This window comes from Setaria italica, chromosome III, assembly GCF_000263155.2.
Source record: "Setaria italica strain Yugu1 chromosome III, Setaria_italica_v2.0, whole genome shotgun sequence".
Lineage (NCBI taxonomy): Eukaryota > Viridiplantae > Streptophyta > Magnoliopsida > Poales > Poaceae > Setaria > Setaria italica.
Window position 1 is genome coordinate 1,700,637 of NC_028452.1, and position 17,816 is coordinate 1,718,452.

At 46.6% G+C, this 17,816-nt stretch overlaps 3 protein-coding genes across 5 annotated transcripts; all 3 read right to left on the minus strand.

Moving 5' to 3' along the window:
• Positions 1-796: 796 nt before the first annotated feature.
• On the minus strand, positions 797-4,596 carry LOC101780634. Of its 2 annotated transcripts, none has more exons than XM_012844982.3 (6): positions 3,578-4,596; positions 2,606-2,772; positions 2,172-2,410; positions 1,905-2,104; positions 1,352-1,477; positions 797-1,260 (listed from the first exon to the last, which is right to left on the minus strand). In XM_012844982.3, exons 1-6 carry the CDS (start codon positions 4,373-4,375, stop codon positions 1,162-1,164), a joined length of 1,629 nt encoding a protein of 542 aa, XP_012700436.1. In that variant the 5' UTR covers positions 4,376-4,596; the 3' UTR covers positions 797-1,161. The 2 variants fall into 2 exon arrangements, with proteins under 2 accessions (XP_012700436.1, XP_004960193.1); XM_004960136.4 differs by having other exon boundaries at positions 2,606-2,769; positions 3,578-4,593.
• Positions 4,597-5,319: 723 nt separating this feature from the next.
• LOC101755253 (peptidyl-prolyl cis-trans isomerase NIMA-interacting 1) lies at positions 5,320-8,057 on the minus strand. Its single transcript, XM_022824985.1, has 2 exons — positions 7,388-8,057; positions 5,320-5,694 (listed from the first exon to the last, which is right to left on the minus strand). Exons 1-2 carry the CDS (start codon positions 8,055-8,057, stop codon positions 5,570-5,572), a joined length of 795 nt encoding a protein of 264 aa, XP_022680720.1. The 3' UTR covers positions 5,320-5,569.
• Positions 8,058-10,988: 2,931 nt separating this feature from the next.
• Positions 10,989-17,504, minus strand: LOC101781038 (auxin response factor 11). 2 transcript variants are annotated; one of them, XM_014804893.2, is made up of 14 exons: positions 17,206-17,504; positions 16,161-16,400; positions 15,931-16,043; positions 15,632-15,730; positions 15,486-15,542; positions 15,087-15,242; positions 14,912-14,993; positions 14,709-14,799; positions 14,000-14,164; positions 13,785-13,904; positions 13,222-13,430; positions 11,801-13,125; positions 11,503-11,693; positions 10,989-11,372 (listed from the first exon to the last, which is right to left on the minus strand). In XM_014804893.2, exons 2-14 carry the CDS (start codon positions 16,249-16,251, stop codon positions 11,261-11,263), a joined length of 2,811 nt encoding a protein of 936 aa, XP_014660379.1. In that variant the 5' UTR covers positions 16,252-16,400; positions 17,206-17,504; the 3' UTR covers positions 10,989-11,260. The 2 variants fall into 2 exon arrangements, with proteins under 2 accessions (XP_014660379.1, XP_012699862.1); XM_012844408.2 differs by having other exon boundaries at positions 14,909-14,993.
• Positions 17,505-17,816: the final 312 nt, after the last annotated feature.

Consider the following 17,816-nt stretch of genomic DNA (forward strand, 5'->3'; position numbering starts at 1 on the left):
GCGTAGATGCGGGGCCTGGAGGCAGGCTCGGGCCTCGGGGTAGAGCCGCCATGGCCAGCCATCGCGAGGTCCTGGCCAGGTCGGCGAGATTTTTTGCAAAAATCCCCCTCAAATGGATCGCGACTATTAATCGCGATCCAAATATTTTTATAAAAACCCCTAAAATGGATCGCAATTAATAATCGCGATCCAAATAATTACAAAACACTCCTGTTATTTTACAAATATACCCTCCTTTTGGCTGCAATTCCTCCGTGCTCTCTTCCCCTCCCGCTCTGGCGACGGCGGCGGCGGCTCATCGCGACGGAACTGGCTTCCGACCCACTGCCTTCCCCTCCCCCCCACCCCTCCCGCTTATCACTGGATCTCGCCTGATGCGTCCCTTTCCTCCGTCTCTCCACCATAGCTCTGCATCTTCTCGTCCCGCAGTCTTCGCCGTCGTCTGGCAGGGTGGGAGCCTGGGGGCGCCGTCACGGCGCCGATCGCGAGTTCGTAGCGGCCAATCAAAACATTCTGATCACTGAATCAGTCGTAAAATTTGATCTACTGAAGCCCAAGAAAATAACTGAAAAAGGCAACCATGAGGTGCGCCTTGGAGACCTAGCTATGGAGTTCAGATCTTCAGACACTTCATGCCGGACATGCCCTGAAGTGCTTCTGTAGCATCGGAACTTCAGATTAGCATGCCGGTGCTAAGTACTGCTTCAATCGGCTCGAAACAAAACTACAGTGCGAGCCAAAGATCAACATGAATCTGTCAAAACAAAACGAACAGCGCCAGACATGTTGGCAAAGCTACGCAATTTGAGTGCACTTGGATTGGGACATTGGGTTAGCATGTACAACAACCCAGGACACGAGTACATGACAACAAAATCATGACGTAAATAGCATACAACTGCTTGCTCTCGCTTCCCATAAATCGAAAGAACGAAAACAGAGAACCTCGATTTTTTATTATGGAAATGATGTTCTGTACAAGCCTCTTTCTAATTCACAACCTGTGGCGTGTGGCCCATCCAAATAGGCAAAGCAAATATGTGCACCGACCTCTCTACATTTCCGTAGGGCATGGAGCTTCACTATCATCCGTTCTCATGTCCGTATCTGTACGGGCAGCTGCTGAACATTAGCAAATGTTTCTTTGCCGCGAAACAAAATTCAACGATCTTCCCGGCGAACCCTGTTCGGATCAGCCATCATATCCATCATCATTTTCTCTGGAGAGTCTTCCCAGTTGCCAAAGGTTTTGAGATCAACCTGAAAGAGAAATGGGAAATATCATGGGCATTGCTGCACACTTTGACAGCAACATACAAAGTGAACGGTTAAAATTTGCTCGGAGTAGCACCTTTCTTCGCTGCTCTGAGAAAATATTCTCCCTCTTCTTGTACATATCCTGTTGCCGTCTTGTTGCCCCTCCACCAAGTCCCCATACCTCAACATCAAGCACTGAAGCCTCAACAGGCAAGTAACCCTGCAATCACAGAAAAAAGAAAGAATAGAATCATAATATGCCTTAGGTAGCGGAATATAGAAACATTCAGAACCGATATAAACACATAATGTGGTAACTGATAGGTTATCGTCTATGATTTGTGAATTCTTCTTTGGGAGAGTGGAGTGGAAGTTGTTTGCCTATTCTAGTATTCTATGGCCTGGTTTGGCAGTGATGTTTCAAAAGCACATCTGTTTTCCTAGTTTTTGGATAAACAACCTATATTGTGAAGTCAAAACAGAACTAAAGACTCCCCAGCTAACAAGATTTTTGCAGACAAGCAGCAACAAACTAGCACCAAGACTTGTCTTCTGAAATTACAAATAAGGCAAAAAAGAAAATGTGGAACACTATATAAGCAATCAAAACGATATCTTTCATGATGAGCAGTACATCTGAATTTAACCTGATTGGGGATGAGAGAACCATGTTGGTAAGTTTTGTCAACAGCATGATGGCGAACTACAACTTTAGAGAAGTCTTCATCTAGAAATATCCTCTCATTTCCAACTGTTCCACCAAATGCTAAGCCGACAGGCTTTGGATGTGCCTCATAAACCCTTATCTGAGGATGCAGATGGCTGTAAACGAAGTTCTTCTCCTTACCTGCTAGTTTAGAGACACAGTAAGCTACTATCAGGTGTGACAAAGGCATGATAAGCAAGGGTCATACCAGATGGTGGAAGCATGTGGAATATTGGATGTGCGGCACAAAGGAACCCGGAGCTACCATAAAATGTGTCTTTGCTCTCAAACCCTTCCTCGGTTAATACACCAATCACCCATCTTCGATTAGAATCAACATTCTCAACACCACCTTTAGAGAATGCTGAAAGCAGAATCAGCATTGGTCCATTGTACCCCTCAACACCAGACCAAAACCGGCTCAGTCCTTTTCCATGAATTGCTGACCTACAAACATATATTGTATCAAGGTTAATACTACCTAGATCAGTGTGAGAACTCACAATGATACACTATACATTGGAATTCATAGTTAGATTAGGAAAAACATTGGACCCACATCGATTAAAAATTGCAGTGTTGTATGAGAACTAGATTAAACAAACAACCACAAGAATAAATATCATCAGGGCAACAAGTTACCTATAAAGAAGGTCTTCTGTGTCCATTCCAATTACAGAAGCTGACAAGAACTTTTCGCTCAATTTGTTTCTTAGGCTGAGAGCGATAGCCCATGCCCTTCCACGTGTTAGTAGATACACATCAGAAGTATCAAATGTTGTGTTAACGGTTGAAACAGAGCTTTCCTGCTTGTGATGAGTTACTACAGTTAGTTCGATGAGATAAAAAGGCTCAGTCGAAGTTTCATCATTAATGAATCACAGACATAGTTCCTTAAGAAAAGGTATAAAAGAAATAAAGCTTCTAGTATAAGCAAAGGTTTTGGATCAGGAAACATATAAGAGTGTAAAAGTGAAACGTGAACCCCAACTCTCTCAGTTGTGGACCTTATAAACCGAACATCATTATATGCTAGAATCTGTGCACAAACAACTTCTACCAGAACTTTTTATAGCTAATGCTGAACCATGGAATGCAAAAGGAATAAATGTCCAACTTTCCTAGCAGATTCTTCGAATCTAGCATTACAGAATCTGCTGATAATTGGATTGCAGCCGGAGCAAAAGAACTTGGTTGTCTATTTTCTGAGTAATCAAAACTTCTAGATTGTGAGCGTGTGTTTGCTCAGGTTGTAGGGTCTGGTTGCACGCTAATCGTGCGTTGTACTCAAACTTTTCCTTCTTAATACAAAGATACGCAGCTCTCCTGCGTATTCGAGAAAAAAAAGAATCTGCTGATAATTTGCAGATTGGGATGATCTGGTGACAATTGTCCTTGCTAATAACAGGTCATGAACAACTACACTTAAGTTTGTCCAAACAAAAAACAAGTAGAAATAGAACAAGGAGAAAACCCTTTTCATAATTTAGTATGATCCAACTGACAATAATAGCAGCATTGCATAAATTCTACCCATGATACACGATACGAAACAAATTCATCCAAAATTGGATAGTAGCTACTAATAATTCTTCTGCAATATATTTTGCTCACCTCTGCCGGATCAGCCACCAACGACCTGAACCTGTCCTGCACATACCGCGACAGGCAGTTCCCAAGCCCCGAAGCCGTGGAGAGCATCCACGAAGTGAACTCCTGGACCTTCACCCCCTTGCCGCCACTGGGAATCTTCCAGCCCCAAATGCCGTCGTCATCCGCGACGGCGCCCGCGGAGACGAGCGCCGACAGCACCAGGTGCGTCACGTCCGGGAGGAGCACCACGACGGGCTCCTCCGACTTGTCCCCTCCGTCACCCGAAGCCTTTGGGGCCGAACCGCTCCACGTCATGACCCAGCACATCCAGAGGAACGCCGCGATCTCCTCCGGCGCGAGCTCCCCGACGACCTTCCCATCCTCGTCGCCGCCCTCGTCCGGCTGGAACTGCACGCCGCAGGGGGCCCCCGTGGCGTCGCAGGCGGCGGCGTACACGCGTAGGAGCAGCGCGAGCGAGCGGGAGGCCGAGACGCGCGCGCAGCAGCGGTTGAACCCCCTGAGGAACGGGACCCACCCGGCGTCCCCCGCGGCGGCTCCGTCGGCGGAGAAGAGGGAGGCGATAGCGGGGCCGAGCCGCGCGAGGAGGTCGTGGAAGTGGGGCGGCGGCGGGGATCCGGGTAGGCGGAAGGAGGCGCGCGGCGGGGCGAGCGCGTCCGGCAGCGCGCCGGCGTCGGCGGCGGTGCGGGTGAAGGCGGCGCGGAGGAGCGGGAGGGCGAGCGCGGCGGAGGCGAGGGTCTCCTGCTCCCGCTGCTCGTGCGCCTCCGGGGAGGGGTTGGCGGTGGAGGAGGACGCGCCCATGGCTGGTGCTGTGCCTGGTGAGACGTCGCTGCCGCGGCGAATCGGAGATGCTGGGGCGGGGCGTGAGGAGAATGGTGGCGTGGAAAGGTGGGAGACCCGGAGCGCCGACCCGTCCCCCCGGTCCCCGTCCCCTGGGGATTCGAGGGGGCGGAGAAGGGGAGAAAGGAAGCGAGGCGAAGAAGCGGCGCGTGGCGGCAAGCCGGCAACGGCGGGAGGTCGCGGGGTCCGCCTCCAACAAGTGCCCCGCCGTGTTGGTATTGGTTGAGATCTCGGGCTTGAGGCTGCGTGATTGGGCCCTGGATCCACGGGGAGAAGCCGCGTTGGGTTCGCTGGCGTCTGGAATCGCGTTTCGTATCGTAATAACATGACGTGGACAATGGATTTTACGACACGTGTCTTATATGGAAGCAAGTTATACTGCATCTAAATGGGATCGCTTGCTGCCCCTTCCGTGAAACCGACTGCACGGGGACCTGATGCTGATGGTTTCCAAATTGTAACAGAAAATCCAGGCTGCTCGATGAAACAAACTGGCTACTCAATGCATAACCGCCTCGTATCGTAAGCTTAAATTGTAGAACTAGGAAACAACTCAATGATCATTCGTAAGTTTAAATTGTAGGATTACAAAACAACTCAACAATCATTGTACGAGTTATTATTACCATGCAACTCATAATATTTTTTTATACAAACAGGATTAAGGAATTATATAGCTTTACCGAACAACTTATAAGACAACCCATGGTAAAACAACTTATAAGATACTTATAACCCATGATACAAGTTGTCTGTTGAGCCATCTCAAGATTACATGTCAATGCATAACGCCAATGTACTGGCCCTTTGGCCCTTACGAGGAAAGGAAATGTAACATTCTCCAAGGCCCAAGCAAGAATGACCCAGGGAGTGTTGTTTCTTGAGGGAAAAAGCGTGACACAGGATGGCAGGAACAATCAACATAACGAGCGTAATCTTTGCCATACGCAAAAACAATTTGATTCCGTCTTGCCGTGATAACCGTTTAAGACTACATGTCTGTCACGGAAACACAAAAAATCAATTATCAAGCTCATAAGAGAATACAAGCACAAGTTCGTCAACGAAGCAGGAAACCATGGAGCTTCTTCAGGGCATTCAAGTTCCCGCCATATATGGATAATGGACTGAGACCGGAGGAGGACACTGTCGCAATCAGCCAGTCCTCTTGATGATGTGCACCCCGCTCTCTGTATCAACCACGTCGCTTATCTCCCCCACCTTCAGAGCAAACGCAGCCTTCTCGAAAGCCTTTTGCATCTTACCCCTCCCAAATGAACCTGCAACAATAACCATAAGGTAAACTTAAATCACCATGGGTAAATGGATTTTCAATTATTTTGGCAATATAATCAAAACAGCATCAGAAAGGGTATTTTTTGCGAGATGCATAATGCAAGATTAGATTCCACAATCATGCCTTTGTGATGACATTCACAAATAGCTTGCATGTCAATAAATTTCTTATAGTAGAACTGTTTATAAAGTAATAAAATGCCATCCTGCTGATTACTTTGTCGAACAAGAGCAAGATATCATGCTATGCTTTCCTAAAATGTGAACAGTACTGCTTTAATGCATGGTTGATATACAATTATACATTCACCTACCATTTGACAAATCATGTCTAACCACGTTGCATTAAGATCAGCATAAGCACCATTTATAGATAATAACATATTCTAGTTTTTTCCCGACGCTACCAATTATCATGCATTCCTTAAATTCCTGATACATTCAATTCTTAGATCCTGGCCTCTCAACCAAGTCCACCAGATTGCTACTAGCCTACAAAAGCTGCTAGGCAAATGAAACATGTCGCCATATCCTTTCCTTTACTCCTAGGCAGCATTCCGAAACCCTCATCCATTGCCTCCCTCTCCCAGATATCCCTAACACCATTCTGCACCCTTTCAGATATCCTATACTTAGCACCTACACTTACCTCCAGAATACCCATGTCAAATCCCGTGTTGAACGACAAGATGACATGTGTTGGGTTATCTTTTATGTCCAAACAAATTGTTCGATTTTTCCAGCACAGCAGTAACAGGCCTGAAGCACCACCCAGACTAAAACAGGACCACTTCCATATGAAGCCATAAGTGATTCTTGTATTCTCCTTAGACAGTACAGTGAACAGGTACTAAAATTGAAGCTGCCAAACTTTTAGTTTATACAGACATCGATATCTCTGAGATTTATTCACTCCTCAAAAGGAGCAAATGTGGCAACTAATGCTTTAACTCATTCCAAGTTGGTTGGCATGCTTCAGCGCCATAGCTTGTTCTAACAAATACAATAGTTACCTTCGGAGAAAAAAAATCTCACTAGAAAAATAACAGTACAGAAAGTTGAAGACACAAAAGTTGTTGCAGTATTTGTTCATGATAAAGTTGGACAGGAGTCACATGACTTCCAAAAATAAAAACCATGCACAGTGTATACCAAACATAAGCCTTCAATCCACATGTAGCGAATCAAGCCGTTGAGACAGTTAAAGGGAAGCAGTATATAGCCTTACTTGTCATAAGTGGTGTTACTAAATTAGCAGCAATTGTCAGTAAGGAGTGAGATGTTTATCGTATGAATTAGCAGCAACTGTGCGAACAAGGAGTGGAATTACACTTTAGTTGGCGAGTGCAGTGCAACTGCAACATGAACATGCCATTACTGTGCATAATTAAACACGAAACTAGATTCAAATACACCAACCATCCGAATCTACACGCCAACCACAACTACTGCATCAAGATGCATCTAGATCAGAGTGAAAGTTTATCCACCAGAGGCAAACATTTCCATATTTTGTACTCGAGAAGTTGGTATCGTAATACTCCAGATCACGATTCAGATCAACAAGTTCTATCCACGCACCCAATTAACCGCTCACCGAAAAAGCAAACCCTACACAGAGAGCCCATACACGCCAACGAGTTGGGCAGGAGGGATTAGCGGTACGGGGGCACTGACCGAGGTCACCGCCGCGCTTGGCCGAGTTGCAGTCGGAGTTCTCGGCGGCGATGTCCTCGAACTTGCGGTCCCCGGAGACGATCTGTTCGCGGAGCGCGCGCGCGAGGTCGGCCGCGTCGTCGCGGGTCGTGGCGGAGATGGCGACGCCCTCGGGGTCCCTCCACGAGGCCTTGCGGCGGGAGCCCTCGTGCTTGATCAGGATGTGGGAGGCGCGCACCTTCTCCTCGCCCGAGGACGGGCGGCGGCCGTGGTGGTGGTGGCGGCGGTCGCGGGAGCCGGAGGAAGACGGGGGCTCCGGGCGCCGGCGCTTGTCGGCGGGCGCCGGCGCCGGGGCATCGCCGCCGCTGGGCCGCTTCCGGGCGGCGTCGCCGACGCTGTCGGCGGCGGGGGTTTCCGACCCTATCTTGGCGTCCTGGGGGGTTGCGCGACGCGCACGCGCTGGAGCAGAAAAGCTTCGGCTGGGTCTGGGTTTTGGGCTGCAGCTGGGCCTGTCAGACTTTGGAATGGTAGGTGATGATATATAAATAGCATCAGCCGCCAGGATGGGCTGAAGCAAAAAAGCTCGACGCTTCTTTCTTCTTTTTTCCCCCCCTCTCGTTCGACTCCGATTTTTTTCTCTCTCTCGTTCGACTCCGAGTAGAACACAATCGGATACGGAACCCTCCGACATTGAGTTCGAAGCCGAGCTGGCTCTCCTCCCGCTGCCTCTTCTCCTTCCTAATAGAAGTGCTCTGGGGTAGGGTCGTAGAGAGAAGAGGATCGCTTTTCAGAAAAGAAAATGCAGGCAGTTCGAGGAGCCAAGCCGCCGGAGACGAAGACGACGATGCAGGAGGCCGTGGGAGGTCCTCAGGAGCTCGAGAGGTACAAGGAATTCAAGGGGAACCTCCTGGTTTTCGGCCTCGCGCTCTCGTTTGTTGCCGGGGCCTTGCTCTGCAGCTTCCTCATCCCCGGCCTGTCCGCAAGCACCTAGATCTTCCTCTGGCAAGGTGCGGCCTTGGTGTTCGTTGGCACGGCGATCGCCATAGGGATGCATGCGAAGAAATTCGGCTGGTACATCCCGAAGATTGAGAGGCCAGAGACGTTGACCGGTGCCGATTTGTGCTGACAGCTGAAGCGAACTAGTGTTGCTCATTCCAAATTGCTAACAGCGTTCGTCAGGTGTTGATTAGACAAGGAACTAGTGTTGTCTGTTTCATCATCCTGTATGTTAGCAAAAACAGGTACAGGTGTGAGTATTAGCTGCTAGAAAAAAAAACTCCAAGAAGAAACATGCTGTACATCCATCAAACTTGGCATATCCTGTTCGATTGTTTCAGCAACTGCTGGTAGAGTTGCTTTTCAAAGAGAATGTTGTCTTAGGCTCTTAGCATGTTCTGATGTTCAGTGAAGGATGGAGTGATTCGGTAACGGTTATAGTCTGCGTTCGTCGTTAAATTTGCACTTCTCTCACCAGCAGCCCTGTTCTCGTGATACGCAGACTGAAAGATATGGTCCACTCCCGACACAATGTAGATGAACTTAGTTCTGCTCAGCGTTCATGTCAGCATTTACGCATCATAAATTTTAATGGATTTGTGCTGCTAGGATTCCACAGATGCTTACTTAGTGCTTTTCGTGGGAAATATGATTATTTAGGGCTAATTAGCGAGTAATCTATGTCATTGGTGGTTGTTAATGACGGACGCCTCGTTCTGGAGGGACACGTGTATAAATATGTAATCACACTGTTTCTTCAGCCAATCAAGACAAATCACAGACCCATTTTTTCAACTTGATCTTTCAACATCTCGTTCATTTGCATTCATGCATAGAGTAGTTTCAGCATCCTTGATAGAACAGATGGGAGATGTAGCTACGAAAAATGGAGGCACGTAAGATTTAGCAATACGGTTAGCATTGGAACTTCCAATTTGTTTTTTTTTTCTTCGTGTCAATAGAAACACACTAGTCGGTTGTCGTTCGTTAAAAAAAACACTGGAAAGTACGCCGATATCATGATTCCCACGAAAGTTGTCACCCGTGTATGAATGCACATCATGCTGTTTTTGTAGTGCTAGCTAGAAATGCCTCGTGTAGCCGTATGTGTTTGATCTGGCTATCACATTGTTGTCAGTTTAGACAAATTTTGGCTCGGTGTTAATTATTTGGCATAAAAAAGCAAGGTTCATGGAGTTTGCTAATTTGGACGGAGAGCTGGGCTACTGGGCCGGGCCGACCTCTCTGACCCAAACAGTGAAACAGAAGAATCTTACTGTACTGATTGGAGGCTCCTTTTGAAGTCTCCAGGTGAAACCTCCTAGGATTTCTAGGTGGATACTCTAGAAAAAGAAAAGGCCGGTTCATGGAGTGAAGCAAGGTTCGTTATTTTTCTTTTAAAGCAATCAACTTGGGCTGTTTCATTCCATGGTTCATTTGTTTGTATATATACAATCTGTCCAATTTAGCTGAAAAATACTAAAACGGGCTTTCTATGATTGATCATTTTGTGCAAAAGGACACCTACGGCAACTTGAATCGGGAGGATGTCACCATTGGCTCCAGCTATTACATAATGCTTGGTCGTCGCATTGACTGTATTGTCAATAATCTTAAGAGCGTGAGACTGGAAACCAGATGTGACAACTATAGCATGATGTTATTTGCATGTTTTCTACTTGCTATTGCAAAAAAGCTACAAATAGTGAAGATTCAGTCGTTGGAGATGTGCTGCAGCAGGGCATGGTTTGCAGCACAGGAAACTCTGCTCAGTGAATGCCGCTGTGTCTCCTCGGAAGCTGAAGTTGTTATGGAGAGCATAAAACACACCAAGTGCAAGGGGTTTAGTGTAGAGGCTGTGGATGCACTTGCTGATCCATTTGACAGTGACATCAAGATCGGCATCCCAGACACTTTGCGTTATGGTTAGATGTTTACCTTCAGACACTATCCTGTTGCAGTTAGATGTTTACTAAGCTACACTTCAATTGAGAGTGGATTTGAGATTTCATTCTGAAGAAGACGAATATCCCATGATGTATGTCACTGAATGGGCAATTTGTATTATCTTTTGTTGATGTTCTGAGTCTAGGCTATGATTTAGGCAAATTTATGGTTAAGCCTTGAAGACTGCTACCCATAATGCCCCTCGTGGGCCTTCTGCGCAATGTTCGGTGCCTATCTGAAATTCTGAAATTAGACTGTAACCGCGTTATCTGCTTGTTATGTCACTTTGGGGGTATCTGAAGCATTTGTAATTGATTTTTTTGTTTTGTGCTAAACTTATTAACAGATTATATGATAGTTCATCAGCTTCAAATCTGCTGCACGCAAGGTGTTATGCACTTATGTCCATTACTTGCTGGGTTCAAGGCCTACATGATACATTTGGAGCATAAGATCATGTTTGATCCTTTTGACCTCACATCATTTTTTCACACAAGAGATGCATTTCCTCGGTGCTTATACTTTTGCAAGAAACTGTTACCGTCAATCTGGGCGTTTGCGATGGACATGTGCATATTTGACTATTTGTCTCTACTGCACCACGGAAGCTTGTTGGAGGATTTATTTGTTTGTTTGTTTTTGGAGCCAAAAAAGCTCGTTGGATGTTGAACACCACAACTCCACAAGAAGCATTGTGAAATATGTTAGCCATTCAGTCTGTTGATCTGTTCCTACATTGCAGGAGCAACCGAAGCACAGTCACCAACTCACCATCCCCGCGTGCCCCTTCGATTCCTTTTTTCTTTGCAAGAAGCTACCTCTTCTCATGCTAGAAAAGAAATAAAGCACCCAGAGAACTCGATGCACATATCTTTTATTTACAGAACTGTGCTACTGAGACACTCATTTCTCGCACTGCAGCGTTACATTGTGCAGGCTGCAGAGCAGCCCTTACTGAGCTATTTGAATACAGTCATTCAGGACATGTACGCCATTCTCGCTCATCTGCTGTACTTCTGAAGGCGATAAAATCCGGATGCATCTGACACAGTTGATGAATTCCCTGCCAAGAGGTAGAAGCACCTTAGAATGAGCTGAGTTGCTATGGTCATGAAACACAGTAAGGTTGGTTTGTGCTGGGTACAACTCAGGAACCAATGAAGCTAAAGATGCAGATAAGCTCATATACTTACTCCCATGGATCGTCTCCAACGAGAAGAACATCGTTCTCGTAGTCAACATAAACAAGCTTCCAGTCTGAACTGCCAGGATGTTCCAGTTTCCCCTGGAGCCCAAACATGCACGCAATGGCTGACCTCAACTCATGGTAATCTCTAAACCGTGTAACATCAATAGATCTTCCAACTGATCCCAGCTTTTGAACCTGTTAGCATGGATAACAAGATAGCATAAGCAGAAAGCAATGGTATGCCACATTCGATATCTAAAGGTACTTGAAAACTGTTTCATTTTTAGAATGTTTCAGTGTACCTTAGTATATGTCCGGACAGGCGGTTTTATCGGTTTCACACTTGCTGCATCCATACTGCAGGAAGGTGTTCCCATGGAACTGTTATGGATCTCCTGCAGAGGCAATACTTGGGAATCTCTTAAATTTGGTAGCTTTGAGAACATTCCTGCATCAAAGCTCCCAGTTGTCATTGGTTCAGAGCATGAGCTGTTTATATGGATAGCTTCCATGTGCAGGCCACTTAACGATGCACTCTGATTTCCACTCTCCTCTGAGTAACTCATTTGCACATATGAGTTGGATGTGCTTGGTAGGTTGTTCACATCATGTTGACCATCCAAATGTTGCATGTCAGGCGACATAAATGTTAGAGAATTTAGATCTGGGCTGCTGATAAACTCCTGGACGGAATTGGGAAAGCACTCTGAAAGGCAAGAGTTTTGAAATGCCTCCATGGTATCAGCATTTATAGTGGAAGTTATATCTGCAGATTGATTGAAAATGTTCTCTGATGCACTAACTGAATGGATGCCATTGGAGTCCTGGTAATAGGAAGGCTGAATCACCCAATCCAGACCCTCAAAGAACTGCGGCGAACACCCTTGGTTTGGAAATGAGCTGACTGACTTCCCTCCATCAGGTGACTTTGATGGTTCGAACTTTGGTGGTGCCAGTAGTTCATGTTGTTCAACCTGCTGAACTTGCGGTTCTCCAGCAAAACCACCTCGAGTAAGTGCACCGGATGAATCTTCATTATTTCCACAGTTAACTTGCTCGGTTTCACAATCAACCAATTTTGGTTCTGAACCATGCCGCTGGTCATCACAAATCTGAGAAGGCACTGAAGAAAGCTCAGATTTATCTGAAATGGATTTGTGAGACAAGCCCTTCTTGCTCCTTCGAGTTTTAGTTCTATGCTCACCCTTGCTGTTTTGATCCGAAATACTTTGACTTGAGTATGAATCTGTGTTTCTTGGCCCTCTTGCTCTAACATCTAACTCCTGTGCAGAAGTTGAATCAATACCTTGCTGATCATCTTTCTGAATATTAGGAGCACTCAACTGCTGTTGGGCTTCATTTGAGAGCATGCTTTCTTGCTTTATTGAACCAGTGGAAGCACCAAATGTCGATGGAGGGATATAGCCGTGGTTAACATTTTGAATGATACTAGAGAATGAGGATTGCTGACAAGCAAGCGGACTCCCAAGGTTTTGGCCAGATTGATTTAGAAGCATCAAAGCCAATTCTGATCCAATCCCTGGCATGTGTTGCAAGTTACCAAAAGGATTTCCTTGTGCCCTTGGAATTGATGACATATTTACAGATCCAATTTGTAGCCCGGGAACTGCAAACGCAAAAGTAAGAAAGATTGTTTTAGCTTACTGCTTACTTCTGGATTCTAAAGAAAGAAAACCTGGAGAATGGTAGATAAGAGAAATACCTCCATAACTGGGAAGACATTGCCTCTTCGAATTCAATGGAGAAGAGAAGACCAGAGAGTTCTCTGGAGTTTCGATATCCCATAGGCTAACTCTTTCAGGTCTTTCTCCATACCCATGTTCATCCCATTCTACCTGCAAGTTGCGCCATTTTGAGTTTGGCCATCGCATTGGATCGTAGTCACTAATTCCCACGACTGTACCGGTGCATCTGCAATGTATAGCAATTTTGTTTGGAATAGTTATGGCGCAGAGGTATTGAGTATTGACCATACAATAAGCCAAAATATGATTCTAGAATTTACAACTTAAATGGCATAATTATGTTATAGCCAATCTAAAATCATATTTTTATAGGACGCATGAAAAGGTTAATAATTCATTTTTCTAAAAAAAGGATGAGGAACTATTCCTGTAATATTTTATTTTATTTTAGCCTTAGAAGCGTGTTCATTCACCTTGTACAGTTGACACTACACACCAATTTCAGATGAGAGCGCTAAAATTCGGAGCATAGAATTGGAGCTAGAAAACTGCTACATGCATACAAAGGGCAGAGACAAACCTGCGCTTGCTTGACTCCTCTGTCTCAAACATCGTTGCAAACCTCATTCCAACTGATGGTTGCATATATGTGGCCTTATTGTACCTTGCAAGAGGAATTACAAATGGCGACGGACTTGTCCTAGAGAGATTTCAAGAATAATATATGTAAATATGGCTAACGAAAAGCATACTAAATAACAGGTAAAAACTGAAATGGCTAGATAAATTACATACCGAGGATTGTAGTAAATAGTAAATGAGCCACCACTTGACGCTGCATGAGCCGCAGCAGCAAGAACGCCTATGTGCATACTATCAGTAGACAAGACAGATGATGACAAAGCCGGCTGTTGTCGGGTGGCCCGCCTAACACCCACAAGGAGTTGTGACTTCTCATCCCTGCACCAACATTTTTTCCTCACCTATGACTTCACATTGTAAGGAGATGCGGTGTAATATGTGTATGTAATAGGACTAGAAAGAGGCATGTATGGTATAAGTAAGGAATAGGCTTTCACAGAAAGGCATGGAATAGCTTAGAGGGATAGTATTTAACAAAGTTTATTATGTGGAAGATTATGGCATGCAAAGATAATTTAGACTAAGTTAAATCTTAGTATCACTGTGGCATAACGCAATAGTGGTTGCTTTCTTCGTGGCATTGGCAAACATTGGCCCATAACTTGAGTAAGGCAGCATAAACCTTGAAAACTCGGGAAGTTTAATATGTACATTGGTGACCAACTATTAGGAAAGGCAGCAAAGTTAGACCAATACACATGGTGTTTCCTTCATGACAACAAGTGATAGACCAACAGTTTTTGTGTCCCTTTGAAATGATATCATTGGAGCACATCTATATAAAATCTAACAGATTTAATTGCTAAACACTCTGACACTGCCATATGCCTTTACTTACAAGTTGTTCAGTTAAAATGCATACCTGATAAATAAGACAGAATCCCCTGCTTTAAGCCGTTTCGCCCCAACAAAAAGACTCCATCCAGTTGTTAGAAGATGTCTCTTTGGCTGCCCTGTAAAGAACATCAAGACAAGAAAGTTTTAGACGATAGGGACCAAAGGTAACAAGCACTTTTCATCCATGAATTAAAAAAAACCAAGTCAAACAGTGGCCGACCCTACCACGATAAATGTGACGAAATGTCCACAGGTTATCATGCAAATCTCGAACAATAAGTTCTTGATTAGGAGGCTGCATTGAGTAATCCTGGGGATTCATAACATAGCCATGAGCTGAAGAGACTGGAAAAAAGATCAACCAACTAACCAAGTAAATGGAATGTGGAGAAAAGGTTCTTACAAGTTGTGGGAACAACTTCTCTGCAGCCCTTCGTGGCACTGAGAAACCACCATGTGTACTTGTATCACTTGCTGTCAAATTTTTGCAGAAATATTCTGTGGGATGCTTGCTTTTGGTGTACGCGCCAAGAGATGGAATTGGGAAGACTTCAGTTTCCTGAAATGGACGACATGAATAAGGTTCAACAGCTTCAGAACTTCTTCAGTAATTACATTTCCTATAATTACTGGTGCTTTCTGAAAGCAGTGCATGTTATTGCAGGTGTCAGCACATTTCTTTGGAAGCTATCAAAGATGCCATTTCCTATAATTACGTGTCGTTTGAGAAATCTCGAAATTAAAGTAACATCACTCACTTACAGAGTGCACGAAATGCATCAAAGCAACATCATTCACTTACAGAGTGCACTGGTTGAAGGGTCATCTGAGCATAAATCTCATCAGTTTCCTTGTCAGCCTGTGCAAATCAAAGATTCAAGCATTGATTTTTGAGCAATGCACATTGGGCAATCCAAACATGCAATCTGAATTATCATCTACACTTACATGCAAAGTAATGTTGTGGACTTGACATAGCAGCTGGGACGGGAGGCTCGGGTAGTTCGGGATGCGAGAATTCGGAACCTTTTTAGTGGTAGCCGCAACCTGCAACAGAATAGCTTCAGCATCGATAGTTTCGAAGAGCAATTCTGAAGTTATGCCCATGAGCAGGCATTCCATGAGCAGGTAAAGGAAATCAGCCAAACAAATTCGTTGCATTAGTGAGCAATCCACAGCAGCAACATTTGCAGGCACCGTATGGAGATGAAATTAACCGGAACAGAATATTCAGAATCCATCCGGACCTGCTCGCTGTGCCCCTGGGGGAAGTAGTAGACGAGGCTCCCCCGCTGCGGCAGGCACACCAGCGGCCCCGCGCAGGCATGCCAGAGCTCGGAGTTGATCACCTTCTTCGCACCTGATGGGAGCACGGGAAGAACACTCGCATCACATCACACCTAAATGCGACGGGCTAATGCGAAATTCTGCATGAGTAAGAAGATGATGCAGCAGCAGTGGTATCTGAAACACTCACCCTGCGTCTCTCCCATGAGCTGCATTTCGTCGAGCAGCGCCGCCGCGTTCCTCAGGACACCCGACGTGGCCTTCTCCTGCGAGGACGCCATGGCCAGAATTCCAGAAACCCCACCAAACCGGAGCTTAAAAACCGCGGCTTTCTTGATGCCAAGGCCCCGGGTAAGGCTCGATTCCCAGCTTACGCACACTTCTCCATTGCTAGCTCAAGACTCAGAAATCTCAGGATGCCTGCATGCCACTGTAAGAACCAGGAAGTGGGTGTGTTACTGCTAAATGGCAAAGGCGTTGGCGAGCAGCAGGCAAAGAGATGAGTGAAGGCCAGGGGAACAAGATGGCCCCCAAATGCATTCGTAGTAGTAGTAGTAGTCCTAGCCGCTAGGAAGCTAAGCTAGGGGTTGGGTCCCCCATGGCTACCACGACCCCGCCTTTCCCAAGAAAGCAGGCGGCTTTTGTGTCCTCACGCCACGCAGCGCATGCCTCCTACGAGGCAGTAGGAGTAAAGCCCGGCAGGTGCTAGGCCTACGCGCAGCGTAAAAATGGCTCAAAGAAAAGAATCTCGGTCAGCTATAGCTCGACCAAGCGCGCACGCCACTTGGCGCCCGGGGTCCTGACGCTGGGGGTCCGTCCTAGCGTTGCCGAACCTGCAACGGCGTCAAGCATGGGCATGGCGAGCCTCCCTGAAGACAAGGGAGCAACACTAGAGCTCTTCATCCCTTTCCCCAGGTGATGAACTGCCGGCCAAGCTGCGAGCAGAGCAATGCCGGGCAAGAGCAGAGCTTAAGATCACAAGCGGCTTTGATGTAGTAGTACCAACCTTGAAGGCTAGTGCTGCAACTGCTGCATTGTTCGCCCGCCAAATTCGAAGCAAATTTATCTTCAAACAGATATCCGAAACAAACAAGGCATGAAAAAAAGAAGACGGGCTCCATCCCGGAAGAGGCAAGGGCAAGTGGAGAACCGAACGGGACAAGAGGTGACGAGGAGAGTAGTAGTGCGAGACAAGGCAAGAGCAATGACAAGAACACACACAGATGAGAACCCACCTTGGCTTTGTCTCTTTCTCCTCTCCCGAGAGCGCCACAAGCCGGGACGCCCGGCCGGCCGCGTAGTGGTGGGAAGTCTGCAGTGGAGAAGGCGACCGAAGCGAAGCCCCAACCCCCAGCTTCGTCCGCCTGATAAATAAGCGAGGCTGCGAGGAGGGGAGGAGGAGCACGACACCAAGTGCCAAACGCGCGGCGCCAGGAGGCGGGGTGGAGCTCTGATAAAGGCAACAAAGCGAGCTGGGGAGGGGGCAGCAGCGGAAAGGGTAGGAGGGAGATGGGGGCGACGGGCGAGGCCGTGGCACGCCGGGGAGGGGAGCACGCGAGGAGGTGGTGGTGGCGTAGTATGAACAGTGGAAGCAGCAGCTGCAGCGAGGTGGTGTGCGCCCAGTGTCCGGTGCGTATGGCGTGGCGTAGGGCCGTAGCTACCAATGATATCATACGGCTCTCGGGGTGGCCACTGCGCGAACTGTGATGGCTGCTCAAGTGGTGACCGCTGCTGCGCGGCTTTGGGCGAAAGATGCCGAGCTTTCGAGGGGAGGAGGCCATGATGCCTCATTTGCGCAGGCATGCTTTGCTGCCTGCCCCTGCCTGCCTCCCAGTTTCCCTCCCAC